We start from the raw sequence: 15,008 nt of genomic DNA on the forward strand, positions 1-15,008 counted from the left end.
AAAATACACCAAACTGGTGATCTTAATAATAGGATGAGAGCCCCCAGAGTATGTATGATAAACATTATTATGGAAGGGTGAAAAATATTATACACCCCCCACCCACCCAAGTCAATCTAGGGATTTCTGTCTAATATAAACTTATCTTGCCTTTACTATTTACAACTCAACTTCTCTCTCTGCTAAGAAGGTCCTGACCTTTCTTTTTTTGTGGAGCCTGATAGATAATTAGATGGTTAGTCCTCCAAGGAATTATAATCAACCTTGAGAATTCACAGAAAGAGCAGCTCAAGGACAGGGCTGGGTAGAGAGGAAATAAAGAGAGGGGTACAAGATGAGAAAAAATTTTGGAGAATTCAAAGACTTAAAGTACCTAGCCTTAAGGCTTGGGGTGGGGGTGAGGAAAGGAGGGAATAATGAATGGAAATTATTAAAGAGATTACGATCTAGTAGCTAATCTCATCACTTTGGCCTGCCCATTACCTTCTCCCTAGGCTAACCTCATCCATTCACCCAGGACCTGCGTTTTATAAATTCTCCAGGGAACCTCTGGGAACCATAGTTTAGAGTGGGACTGGAGTTTCCATCATGTTGTCCTCTCTTCTCATCGTTGCCCTTTTCCTTCCCTGCTGTTTGTCGTTTCCCGTTCCCCAAAATGTTGTTGATGATTTGAAGATCTTTAAGGTAAGTATCATATGCCTTTCTTTCCTTGCAGCGGTAATAGGAAGCATGGCGAAAATTCTTTTCTATTCAATTCAGGTTTAATTAATTCCCCATTTTATTTATTCACTTACCTCCTGCAAAATGAGGGTTTAGACTACTTGTAAATGTATTGTGCTTGTCAATTGTCATGGAAATCTTCATATAGAATATGCCTGGAATATTCTGATTCCTCTGGCTCGGCTTCATTTTTTTCTTGTTTCCTTTCTCCTAGAGTTACTTCGATCAATTCTTATTCACCAAAGAATCCCAGAACTCTACTCTGGAGTCTCAATTGCGCTTCTTGCAGCGTTTCTACAAATTGGAAGAAACTGGCTTGTTAGATGAGCCCACAAAGGCCCTAATTCGTGCACCTCGATGTGGGGTTCGAGATGTTGCCGATTACTCCTTTTTTCCTGGGATGCCCAGAATTGAAAATAACCCTGTAACATACAGGTAGCTGTTCTTAGACCAAAGAATGAAAATGTCTAGGAGATTCTTGAGAGGAAAGGGGTGTGGAGGAGTGGGAGAAGGGGAGATAAACAAGGAGTGGAGGGAACATTGTATTGTCAATTAAAAATTGACTGCACACTAATTCTAATGAGAATTCATAAATCTCTAGGGTCACTTTATTCTTGGATTATAATATTCCCTTCTTAACTAGGAAAAAAATTTGTAGACTTAAATTTCTGGTTCCCAGTCTTATTGTTAATTCAGGTACCTGATTGTAAAATTCAGTATTCCTTCCAGGGAGTTATAATCTGACATTGAATGGTGAAGCCAATTTTGTCACTTCCCATCTCCCTTATTGCTCTCCTTTCCATATTGTCATTCTTAGAATCGTTAACTATCCAAGCTACTTGGAGTTTAAGGACGTTGCAGCGGTCGTGCAGAAGGCAGCGGAAGTCTGGAGCAGTGTGACCCCCTTAAAATTCCGAAGAGTAAATCATCAAAATGCTGACATTTCACTTGGTTTCTACTCTGGATGTAAGAGGGCAAACTTGACCTTATCCTTATCCAATTAGCTTGCTCAGAATCTGAAAGCATGTTAACAGTAGCAAATTCCTTTCTGAACTGTTAGTCCTGCCTCTCATTTGGTACTGACAAATCTTTAAAAACAGGTAAATAGTAGTGAATTCATATTTAAAATGAGGAATTCCTGACTCCCATGTTCAGTACTATCAACTACTTTTCTGAATATAAGCAAAGTTTCCCCCCTAAAATGACTCAATCTAAGTGAATGTAACATGGGATGGGTTACTTCCGGAGTTTGTCAAAACTTCCAAATAGCATGTCCATGTCTTTTTCTTTCCCCAATATGATCTCTAAATTCTTATCCAAATGGCATAGTTTAAATTGCTTAGCACACAGTCCCTGTCACACTTAATAAAAAAATCACCTGTTGCTGCAGATCATGGTGACTTCGCCTCCTTTGATGGAAGAGGAAACATTGTAGCTCATGCTTTTGCTCCACATCCTTACTACCCAGGAGAAATCCACTTCGACAGTGATGAAGAATGGACATTTTCTGAGAAGGGTAAGTCTTGACACCTTTTGAAGAGGTTGTTTTATTTATCCCAGCCCTCACAGACTCCATACGGTAGTGCAAGAGACACTGGGATTTTACATACCAGTGGGTCCTAGCTACCATTTTAATCTAACATGTTTCTCCTTTCATTTTGTTTCTTTCTAAATCAGGGACCAACTTGTTCCTGGTAGCTGTTCATGAGATAGGCCATTCTCTCGGTTTAGGACACTCTTGGGATCCAGATTCCATCATGTACCCCCCCTATCAATACCAGGACACAGAAAATTTCAAACTCAGTGCTGATGATATAAGAGGGATCCAGATCCTTTATCCAAGGTTAGTTCCTTGGGGAAAAGTGGTTAATTATAAGAAATCCTCAGTCTCATATGTTTACCAGTAAGTCTCAGAAAACTTCCATAGAGAAATCCCCTTCTCTGCTCCTGCACCACCACCTTGATAGTTGTAATTTTTTACCCTACAAATAGAAAAGGAAAGCATTTTTAAGAGCTATCACCTATGTATTAGGCACTTTGAACTCACAACAAATGTAGGGGTAGGTGCTCTTGAGGTAGGCTTGCACAGAATCAGAGACTGGATTTGACCTTGAAATACTTAGTACAAGTAAGTGCTTGATCCACTGTGGATCTTGGCTATCCCTTGATGAAGGATGAGGGTGTGATGGGATAACTCATATCACTAACACGGAAAAAGCTTAGCCACTGGGCAGCTAAAACACACGCTCCAGATTATCATCTTGAAGACATGTAAGGAAGAAGGCAATGATTTGTTAACCCCTGTCCTATTTTTATTAACTTTTTCTTTTTTTTATCCTCAGACGAAGACGCTTAGGCTTCCCAATATTCGACTACCAACATTCTAAACTTGATGCAGCTAAATCCTCTTCCAAAGAAAGTAAAATTTCCTTGACTCAGAAAGCAAACCAGTAATCTATGGAGAAAGCCTATGTTCCCTGTGAGGTTTGCTGGGAGCAGAGGGGAAAGGAATGGATTTCAAACACTTATTTTAATGTGAATTTTCCCACTGCCCTTTATTATATAAATAGTATGAATAAGTAAAAGCTTGTTTTGTGGCATTTTAAATGTGAAACTAAATGTCCCATTTTTGCACTGCCTTTTATATAAATAATATTATGAATAAGTAAAAGCTTGTTTTGTGTCATGATTTTCTTGGTTAAAAACGTCAGTGGTTTGCCAATTTTGAGGTCTCAAATGGCTTGTCATTTCTATACGTACTCACTGTTACCCTCTTTGTCCTCTTGGGAGTCAAACACTCCCTTAAACATTTAACAACTATCCTGCTGCTCAGGATAATACTATCACCTAGTGCTTGTCTGATAGAAAAATGCTTTACAAATGGAATTGTCTACTCTGACAAGGATTGGGTGCTAATTCCATTGCTCAAAAGCCTACATCCTGTTACTTTCCATGGTTAGAGTACACATTAATAAAATGGGATCATAGATTTTAGAGTTGGAAGAGATCATTTAGACAATCCTTATTCATTTTATAATTATGGAAACGTATACTCTGCAGAGAGATTGGGGTGGGGGGTGGGGAGAGGGAGAAGAAACAATAAGGGAGGGAAGATTACAATCTTGATTCACAAAGGCTATGCCAGTGAAATACAAACTTGAGGTTCTTTCCAAGCTAAAAAGCTAAAAAAAGACTGGAAAATGGACTGTTAACAATAGGCTGGCCACAAAAGTGATTTTTTCAACAAAACTAAAATGGTGGGGATTATTTAATCTTTTATCAATTGTATTGTCTAGTATTACAGAAAAAAAACTTCAAAAAAACTTAATTCTCTTGACAAATCAGAAAACTTGCCATAAATTTCATACAGAGGCTGACTGGCTTATTGGGTGTTGCCAGGAGCCCTTGAATCCTTCCCAAGCAGTTTCTGGACAGATAACACTTTGATGGTAGTTTCAGGTGTCAGGGCTTGGAATGCTGACCCCTGATGGAACCTCCCTACTCCATCACCATTCCCCCAAGCTGAGTTGGGGGTAATTGGGCAAGGTTATGTGGGGTTCCCATGGATTTGCTTCGCCTATTTCTGCAGGTGAGGCAGGATTTGAATTTCCCTACAGTTCTGAGAGAAGAGTCATCAAACAAGAATTGGCTATATTGATCTTGCTAACAATCCCCACAACTGAGATGTTCTCAGGAATTATTTTGCAATTTTAATCTAGATCACAGAAAAAAGACAAAACATTTCTATACAGAAAGCACAGAATGCCATAAAATAGGACCATCCCATCTTCAGTGCCCTTGGCTCTTTCTGGATGCAGATGGTGTTTTTTGGTCCAAGAAATATTAGGATTGATTTGGTTCACTGAACCTGAGAATAACCAAGCCTTTGATCATTGCATATTCTTGCTGTTATTTTATTCAATGTATTCCTAGTTCTGCTCATTTTGCTCATCATCAGTTCATGTAAATCTTCCCAGGCCTTTCTAAAATCTCATCATTTTTAATAGAAAAATAGAAAAAAGAAAAATAAAATAGAAAAATTTTCATATACCACAACTTGTTAGAGCATTCCTCAATTAATGGGCATCTACTCATTTTCCAATTCTTTGCTCTCACAAAAAGAGGTGCTACAAAGATTTTTGGAGTGTATTACATACCTCTCAGATTGGCTAACATAACAGGAAAAGATAAATGATGAATGTTGGAGGGAAAACTGGAACACTGATGCATTGTTTATACTCAAATGCAAGTTTCTGGGAAAAAAGAATTATCCAACCTTAAAAATATATATATATTCCAAATTATCATAGTACCTGACATATAATAGAATCTAGATAAAGGCTTCATGGATTAAATAGAATGCTAAAAAAAAATGCTATATTCCCAAATCCTTTTTTTGGTGTTCAATTATTGTCATGTATGATTCTTTGAAACCCCAGGGACCATAGTGCTCCAGGCCCTTCTATCTATCTCTCAAGTCTGTCCAAGTTTTCATCTATTGTTTCCATGACATTATCTATCCGTCTCATTCTTTTCCCTTTTTTCCTTTGCCTTCAATTGGTCCCAACAAAAAGGTCTTTCCCCACAAGTTATGTTTTCTCACTATGTGAACAAAGTATTTCAACTTCAGCTTCAGTAGCTGATCTTCCAGTAATCGGCCTAAATTAATGTCTTTAAGTATTGACTAATTTGATCTTTGTACTATTCAAGGAACTTGAAATTTTTTTTTTGCTGAGACAATTGGGGTTCAATGACTTGTCTAGGGTCACACAGCTAGGAAGTGTTAAGTGTCTGAGATGAGATTTGAACTCAGGTCTTCCTGACTTCAGGGCTAGTGTTCTATCCACTGCACCATCTAGCTGCCCCTTCGATGAACTTTTAAAAGTGTTCTCCAACACTATAATTCTAAAGTGTCAATTCTGTGGAATTCAGCTTTTCTTATACTTTACCTTTCATAACCATACCCTGCCACTGGAAAAACCATAGCTTCCAAATCCTAGAAGACCAAAATTTAGAAGATTAAAAATTTCAAATAAGCCAAAGGACAATGAAAAGTTAACAGGTTAGGCATAGAAACATTTTGAAATGGACATGGTGCTAGAAAGATCTGCATTTAACTCTGGTCTTAAATACACATTAGTATTGACAGTAGGGATTCACAACCTCTGTCTCAGTTTCCTCATCTGTAGAATGGGATAATGTCATTTATCAGGGTTGTTATGAGTATCAAATGAAATTGTATTTTTCCCCCCCTGAGGCAACTGGAGTTAAGTGATTTGCCCAGGGTCACACACTAGGAAGTGTCAAGTGACTGAGATCAGATTTGAACTCAGGTCCTCCTGACTTCAGGGCTGATACTCTTATCTACTGTGTCATCTAGCTATCCCTAAGATAGTATTTTTAAAGCATTCTGTAGGCCTTAAGTACTGCATAAATGCCAGCTACAATAATTATATGGATAGATAAAAATATATTGTTTGAGAAAAAATGTAATATTAGACATTACTGGGGACCAGTATGCTCAGAAAAGAAAAAAATTTGTTATATGGTAAAAATGAGAGAAAAAAATTATAGACCTCTTAAATTTTCCATTGATAGCTCCCAAATATTAAAATAATTTATTGACATAGGTAAAAACTACATGAAACTGAACAGCTTCTGTAAATGCAAAATTAATACATCAAGATAAGAAAAGAAATAATCAAATAAGAGTCCCAAAAATATATAGCTTTGTATGTAATTCTGTCTTACAGGCTTACTATGCAAATATTGAAATAACAATAAATAAGTAAACCTTTTCTCCAATAGATAAAATGTCAAATGGATAAATCTCGAAAGAATTGCAAAGCACAACTAGACAAAATGAATACTTCAATTCATGAATAATGAGAGAAATGCAAATCAAAACAAGCTTGAGGATTCACATCATACTCTACAAATTGTCAAAAATGATAAAATATAATAAGTTGGAGAAATTGTGGAATGATTGATGTTCTGATATATTGTTGCTAAAGTTATGAAATTGTATAACCATTTCAGATAGCAATTTGGAAATTTGAAATTATGCAAATAGAGTGACTAAAATGTTAATACTACTTTAAACCAGATCACATTATTAGGTTTATTCTCCTAGAAAGCCATAATTAGCAATATTTATTATAGCATTTTTTGTGATAACAAAGAATTGGAAACAAAGTTAATTACCATTGATGGGGAATGGTTAAGAAAATTATAATATGTGAATATAATGAAATATTACTGTTGTAAGAAATGATATATGTAATGAGTATAGAGAAACACAGAAAGCTCTATATAAATGAATGCAAAGTGAACTAAGCAGTTAAGAAAACAACGTACAACTACCCTAATGTAAATAGAAAACAACAAAAACAACCACACACACACACACACACACACACACAGCAAATCTAACGTGAATATAATAAAATTATAAAGATCAAGCATAACTCAAATGAAAAGATTTGAGAAAATAGTCCCAACTTCCTAATCCCCTTCTTCCCTCAACTCCCTTGGAGCTGTGAGATCCATAGGTATTATGCATTGCATCTATTTTTATATTTTTTTCAATGAAATGATCATTTATGCTGATACTGTTTTCAATATCATTGAAAACATACTTTGAAGTACTTAGGATGACTCTCCATCCCAAGAGGAAGTGTAGGGGGAAGAATAACTAAGATAATTCAAGAAACAGAAGACATTAAAAATAAATAATAAAAATAAAATAATACATAAAATTGTAAAAGATTAAATAAAGAACAGGCTGAAGAGGTGAAGACATCCTACTCCAAGCTAGCTTCAAAAATATATTAGGTGATTTTTTTTTTTTTAAATCAGGTTTTCCATAAACTGGATTATTTTCAGGAATGAGTTCCATTAGATAACCACTATGATACCTTCCAACTTTTAGATTAAGTGATTTTATGAGAATGCTTATTAACCAAATATATCATAGTTCATTACCAATATTGCTTTAAATCCTATTTTTTCTATAATTCATTCTCATCTCCCACAATGAAATGGTGTGGCAAAGATTGTAAGGAGGAAAAGCACGAAGATGGTATCCTATGAAGAGAGTTGGCAGGAGAAAGAGCTATCAAAAGTCTTTTCTTGGGGATCTGTATCACAACCATAATGTGTGTTTTGTTCAGTAGTTGATAGTTGGGCAATACTAGTCAGACAACTCTGGGCACTAGCATAGATTTTTATGTCCTATTCAGCTTAGAAAGCCCATGAGACTTGAAGGTGATTCCTCCAGCAGGGAATTAGAACCTTTATAAAGTCTCTCATTGGAAGCAGTCTAAGTTAGTCAAAGAGAAAGAATACAGGGAGCCAAAGCTTCTTGTCAGCTGAATTACTCCGGCATTGGCAGAATCTCTAATCCAGAATATAGTGACCAACCAAGACAGGTAGGAAGCCAGCTTCCTGAACCAATACATCTAGTCCAACTGTCTCATTTTATGAATGAGAAATTTAGGAAAATAGCCTAAACTTTGCTAACATAGTAAATGGCAGCGCTAGGATTTCTGACACCCGAATAGTTGTCCTTTCTAGATTCACTTTCCTTATCTATAAAATTAATTGGTTGGACTAGGTAGTATATCATGAGAATTATGAGTAAAAAGTGAAGATATAAATAACATCATTCCAGGTGACTGAAAGGCCTGAGATCTGGGATTCAGAGCTGTAGACTAGTAGCAGCAAGGGCCTTTTCCTTGAAACTAAATTTGTTATACTCAAACCCACCTCATATTTCCTGTCATCAACACAAGTTGTTTGTTTATATCTGAGAAACATTTTCTCTATCCTAGATGTAAATAGGTTTCCCTCTCTTTTTCTGACTCTCCTGTAGGCAGGTATCTGACCATATCAGAAATCAAAGAGATGGAGAACAGAAAAAGAAAATTATTTTTCTTTTTATAAGAGGTCAGATGGCCCATACTGAGTCAAGGGCAGAGAAACTTTGAAGTTTTCCTCAGTGACAACCTAGAAATTGAAGATCTATCTGTTCTTTTTAAATCTCTCTCCATATTTCAAAGAAACAGAACTGTGATATTGACAAAGGATTCATGGAAAAGATCCTTGAAGCCATCTGGCCACTTCTTACTGGTCATTCTGATTTACCTAAAAGATTAAAACAAAAACAAGAAAGCTCTCTACATAATTAGCAAAGATGCATTGAATTTGACAAAGGTTGAGAGAGACAAAGAGAGACAGAGGCAGGAAATGGACATTTGCTAATGATTAGACAACATACTAGGTGGTAGTAGGGGCACAGAGAAGGTAAAAATTTCAGGACCTGTTGGTGTCAAGGTTTCTGATGAACACATAAACTCAAAGAAATGAGATGAGCAACAAGACCAAAATCAGATGAAAGATTCTGGGACCTGAAAGTAGTACTATGTCAGAAGGTCCAAATTAAAAAAAAAATCTTAGGAAATGGTGTGTGTTTGACCTAATCCTAAAATCTTCAGTCACTTTATTTGAAGCTCTTTATGTTCCTTGCTCTAAGCTAACATTTCAATAATTCTCTTAGGTTGGTAAAGTGCTTTTCTTTATTTTTCCATTATGCCATGTCTTCTCTAATTCAGCCAGTTCCATATAAACATAGGTTTACAATATAATTTTTTCCTACATGGACAGAATGATTATTCTTCAAACACCAGAGTATTAACTTTCTTTGAACTTAGTTTTCTTCGCTGTAAAATAAAGTAATTGTCTTAGATCATTTTTGATATTCCTTCTAGCCCTGACAAAGATAAAGAGGAAAAGGTAAAGAGAGGGATGGGGAATTTTGTAAAAAGAAAAAATAAATTTAAATTTAAATTGGAATTTAAATAATAATCTCAAAACAATAGTAACTTTAAAATGGCAGCAAAACCTGAAGAATAATTTTCATCAAACCATTCAATTTACCTTTTTATCATTTCTTTCAAGATTTGGGGCATCTTAAACTTTTTTATTTTTATTTTGTTAGTTTTTTGAACCACTTTTGGCTATACAGTAAAGCTTATGGATATATCAGGACAATAATTTTTAATACATAAAATAACATATCAGATAACAAATATCTAATATTTATTCTAATTTAATCTAATAAAAATATAATAAAATAACAACAGCTTACATTTATAAAGCATTAACTATGTGGCAAGCATTGGGCTAAGATGATAATTATCTCATTTGATCTTCACCAAAAAAATCTTGGGAGATAGATATTATTATCTCCCTTTATTGATAAGAAAACTGAGGCAAGTAGAAGTTAATTTACTTTCCCAGGTACATGCAGCTAATAATTATTTGAAACTGAATTTGAACTTAGATCTTCCTGATTTAAAGGAAATAAATTATATTGAAATATAGTTTTCAAAAGATGTAAATTTTTTAAAAGTTCAGGAATCATAGATTAAAAATGATTGCAAGTGATTTCTTTTTTACCCACTTAAAGCTCAATCAGTAAATTCAATCAACAAATATAAGCCCCTATTAATGTATAATCAAGGAAGAGACAATATACAAACTATGTACAAACAAGCTGCACACCAGATAATCTGGATATAATCAACAAAGAGAAGATATTAGAATGAAGGGAAATGACAAAGACTTCCTGTATAAGGTATGACTTTTATCATACGTGGAACTTATAGGCAGTCTAGGAAGTCTGGATACCAAAAAAAAAAAAAAAAAAAAAAAAAAAAGTCCCTCAGGTATTAGGAACAGCCATTAAAAATGCTCTGTTAGGAAATGTGTGTCTTGTTCCAGGAAAAGCAATGAGGCCAGTGTAGCAGAATCTCAGAATATGTGGTGAGCAGGGACTTAAAGTGTAAGAAAACTAAAATGGGAGGAAGAAGTGAGAGAGATTACAAAAGACCTTGAATGCCTAAAAGAATATTTTATAATTGATTCTGTGATTAGTAGGAAGATGTAATGATGCCATTTTGGTCCCTTTAAGTACAAAGGACAACAACCATAATCAATCATAGCATGTTTTATTGAGTAATGAAGGGTGTGTGGAATAAGGCAGGGGAGGGAGTGATTATATTTTCAGATTTGCACTTTAGGAAGATGACTTTGAAAACTAAGTTTAGGATCTGCTAGATTGAGGAGATACTTCTGGCAGAGAAACAAACTAGTAGATTAATGTAGTAGCCAAGGAAAAAGGAGATGAGGACTCGTTCCAGGTTATACTAGTGTTAGAGAAGCATACAAATGATGTTACAAAAATAAAACTGATAGATCTTGTCAAAACTTTGGATTTGAGGAGTGAGAAAGAGAAGTTAAAAATTATTAGCCTCTCTTGTCTGTCTGGGAGACTGGGAAAATGATGATTACCTCAATAGTAACAGAAAACTTAGAAAGTAATTAGAAAGCTTGAGGAGAAAAACAATTAATTCTATTTTGGATCATTTTGACTTGAAGATATCTTGAGGATAACCAATTCAGTCAGATAGAAAGTTGAAGATGTAAGATGAGGTCTGCAAAGAGTTTAGAATTAGATAAGTAGAATTAAAAATCATCAACATAGAAATGATAACTGAATCCAGGTACTAATGATATTATTAAGTGAAATGGTATAGAGGGAAAAGAGAGTAAGCATTTCAATGGAGCCTTGTGAGAGACTATAATTAGTAGACATGATCTGAAGGTGGATTCGGCAAAGAATCCAGGAAAAAGCAGCAATACAAAAACCTGAAGAGAAAGTTTCAGGAATAAGAGAATGATGGACAGTGTTAAAGAATACAAAGAGGTCAGAAAGGAAAAAAAAATTAAGAAAAAATTGTTAGAAATCTGAAGACAGATTATATAGACTGAAGAAGAAAGAAAATAAACACCTCTATTACAGGCAGGCATCTGAGTAATTTAGTCATTAAAGAAAGAAGAGATATGAGATGATAATTAAGAAGGTTGGATTTTATCTAGTGAGGGTTTTTTGGTTGCACGGAGGCTTTTTTGTTGAGGGTAATGGGGAAGATATGCTCATGTTTGTAGGTTATAGAGAAAGAGAGAATGGATAGGAGAAGAGTGAAGATAACTGAGTGGGAATCATTGAATGGACATTGTCCTATAGAAGAAAGGATGTAATAGAAGTAGTTCTTGAGAAATTGTGAAGTTAGCAACAATGAGATGAATCAAATCAGTTCCATTTGTTCAGTAATGAAGAGAACTAGCTACACCTAGCGAAAGAACTCTGGGAAATGAGTGTGAACCACAACATAGCATTTCCACTCCCTCTGTTTTTGTCTGCTTGCATTTTTTATTTCCTTCTCAGGTTAATTTTACCTTTTTTCTAAGTCTGATTTTTCTTGTGCAGCAAAATAACTGTATGGATATGTGTACATATATTGTATTTAACATATACTTTAACATATTTAACATGTATTGGTCTACCTGCCATCTGGGGGAGGGGGGGGGAGAAGGAGGGGAAAAGTTGGAACAGAAGCTTTTGCAAGGGTCAATACTGAAAAATTACCTATGTATATATCTTGTAAATAAAAAGCTATAATATATATATATACAAAAAAAATTAAAAAAATTTTCTATGTGTAAAAAAAAAAAAGAAATTGTGAAGTTAGGACCTTTAGAGGAAATAGCAATACATATATTTTGAAATCGTCTAGTGTGAAGGTAATAGTTTAAATTCCATTTTTCTTACTTCTTCTAAGACTCAAAGGTTCTTAACCTTTTTTTTTTTTAATTTTTTATCTTGAATCTCATTTCAATCTGATGAAAGCTTCTGGAACTTTTTTCAGAATGTTATTTTTAAACACATAGTAAAAATTAGAGGATTGCAAAGGAAACTAAATGTATTGAAATCAAATTACCATAATATTTTTAAAAGATCATAAACCCCAGGTAAAGAGTATCTCCAAATATTCTCCTTCCCATTTGGTCAAAAGTGAATTTAAGAGATAATTAATTAATTGAAGTAATAAATTTTCTTTTTTCTTTTCTTCTTCCTCCAACAATCGCCCTGACTATACCAGCAAAGGTTTCTATCTAAGTTCATGTAGAGCCTGAGGAGTGAGTTAGGTATTTCATAACAATGATGTGAAAAATATTATTATTTAACATTTTTCAGAATTGATAAAGAAAAACAGATAAGGTTCATGACTGAGATGCAACTAAGAGCTTTAGAACTAAAGTAATGTTGTGATATAGAGTCTAAAGTAGAAGGTGTGTGTGTGTTTTAATCGGTATTTTTCTAGAACACCAAAGGTAATTTAGCCAGGAAGGAATATGTTCAATCGCTAGACTTAAATACTTGAAGCAGGCTTAGGTTAAACAATGGAACAATGAGGTGGACATTTAAGGAAAGGAAAAATAATAACTTGGTCGGAGAGACTGATATAATAGCTAGTGGGACCTATGGTGAACAACACAGAAGAAATTCTTTCATATGAATTGGGGCAGAAATAACTGAAAGAATGGATGAATCACTACATCCCAAACAGGCAACGAATATTGAGAAAAATGATCATCTTAACTGTGAATGACTTATTTTCTGCAGGAGATTGATCCAAGATAATTCCAAAAGGAATTGGAATATTCCAATTATAATGAAAAATGATTATCCACCTTCATGGAAAGAACTGATAGAGTCTACATGTAGATTGAAACATATCTCTTTTTAAAAAGTTTATTTTTCTTATTTATTTGGGGAGTATTTTTGGTTTATGTTTTCTTTTATGACATGACTAATATGGAAATATTTTACATAATTGAATCTGTATAATCTATATCAAACTTCTTTGTTCTCAATGAATGGGTGAAGAGAGGAAAGAAGATAAGTATCTGAAACTTGAAATTAAAAAAAATTGTTAAAAATTGTTTTTTCATATAGTTGGAAAAAATAAATTCCAAAAATGCTCATTTTAACCTAGTATTGGGAGATGAAGGGAAAATAAGGGGAAAAGAATTTCACGGATCCAAAGTCTTTGTATTTATTACATGCTTTCATTGATTCAGTAAATATTTATTAAGCACATACTATATGTCAGGCATTGTACTAAATTCTGGAGAGGCAAAAGACTTATATAGAATAAATAGGAAATAATTAACAAGAAAATTATGAGGGTTTGAAGAACACTTCCTGTATGTGGTAGGATTTTTAGATGGGACTTAAAAGAAGCCAGGGAATTTAATATTACTCATGGTTACTGCACTTTGATCATAACAACAACCATTTGAGGTTATGCTACAGATATTATAAAGATGAAAAAATAAGCCAAGAGGTAATGTTCCTTGCTTAGCTAGTGTTATTCACACAACTAAAAATGTCTGAAACAAGTTGTAAGTCAAAGTTTTCACTTCAAACTCTTAACAGTCTTTCTACTCTATCGGCTCTTCTTGCTATATCATTCAGAAGATCATGAACTTTGAGCAGGAAGGATACTCAGAGCTCACTTAGTTCAATCCTTTTAAGTTACAGGAGGAACCTGAAACTCAAGGAAGCAAATTTCCCTGTGAGAGATCACAGAAGTGGTAAAAGTCACATTTTGATTTTTGGACTCCTGAAATCAGGCCTAGAGTCAGGAAGACTTGAACTGAATTCAAATCTGCTTGAGACCCTACCTAACTGTATGACACTGGGAAGGTACTTAATCCTGTTTGTTTCCGTTTCTTCATCTATACAATGAGTTTTGCCCAGAAAACTCCAAATGAGGTCATGAAGAATTGAATATAACTAAAAACTGACTGAAAAACAATTCCTAACCCAAGATTCAATGTTCTTTCTACCATGCCATGTTCCACATATGATAGACATGACACATACAATAGACTGATGAATTAATGCTTATTTTGATATGTTATCTGAGCTAAAGGCATGGTGCTTTATCTACTGGACCACCTAGCTTCCTTATTTTCATATAATCCCTTTTAAAATGTTATATATGACTCTTGTTTTTTGTCATTATATTATAATGTCAATATGTCAAAACTTCTTTACGTCACTCTTTGTCTCTTGAAGATTTACACTAATATTTGGTCAAAAGAAATAGAATTCTGACCTGAAAAGTCCAGATCATTTAAAATGACAACCTAAATAAGACATTCTGTGCATCCTAAATGTAATAATTTAGTGTTAGAATCTCTAGATTTTGAGGAATTTGTACTAATGTGTTATCTAAACCTCTAAAGAGATAATTTAAGTATACTTCAGTGAATAAACACAAAAGATCCCTTCTTAGCGATTGACATTGTAATTTCTTTTTCACTCTGGCAGGCCAAGCTTTTTTCCTCATGAGGCATATGTGAGCATATAAATA

At 34.3% G+C, this 15,008-nt stretch overlaps 1 protein-coding gene across 1 annotated transcript; it reads left to right on the top strand.

The window, feature by feature from the left end:
* The first annotated feature begins 588 nt into the window (after positions 1 to 588).
* LOC127557437 (matrilysin-like) lies at positions 589 to 3,174 on the top strand. The gene is made up of 6 exons (XM_051990755.1): positions 589 to 684; positions 935 to 1,155; positions 1,538 to 1,686; positions 2,111 to 2,236; positions 2,398 to 2,563; positions 3,063 to 3,174. Exons 1-6 carry the CDS (start codon positions 589 to 591, stop codon positions 3,172 to 3,174), a joined length of 870 nt encoding a protein of 289 aa, XP_051846715.1.
* Positions 3,175 to 15,008: the final 11,834 nt, after the last annotated feature.

Source organism: Antechinus flavipes, chromosome 3 (assembly GCF_016432865.1).
Source record: "Antechinus flavipes isolate AdamAnt ecotype Samford, QLD, Australia chromosome 3, AdamAnt_v2, whole genome shotgun sequence".
In the NCBI taxonomy this organism is placed as follows: domain Eukaryota; kingdom Metazoa; phylum Chordata; class Mammalia; order Dasyuromorphia; family Dasyuridae; genus Antechinus; species Antechinus flavipes.

Excerpts from the sequence above, each read along its gene's own strand:
- LOC127557437 (XM_051990755.1), top strand. The coding sequence starts at position 589 with ATGTTGTCCTCTCTTCTCATCGTTGCCCTTTTCCTTCCCTGCTGTTTG. Across the intron at positions 1,156-1,537 it reads AATAACCCTGTAACATACAG|AATCGTTAACTATCCAAGCT; the intron begins GTAGCTGTTCTT and ends TGTCATTCTTAG. Across the intron at positions 2,564-3,062 it reads ATCCAGATCCTTTATCCAAG|ACGAAGACGCTTAGGCTTCC; the intron begins GTTAGTTCCTTG and ends TTTTATCCTCAG.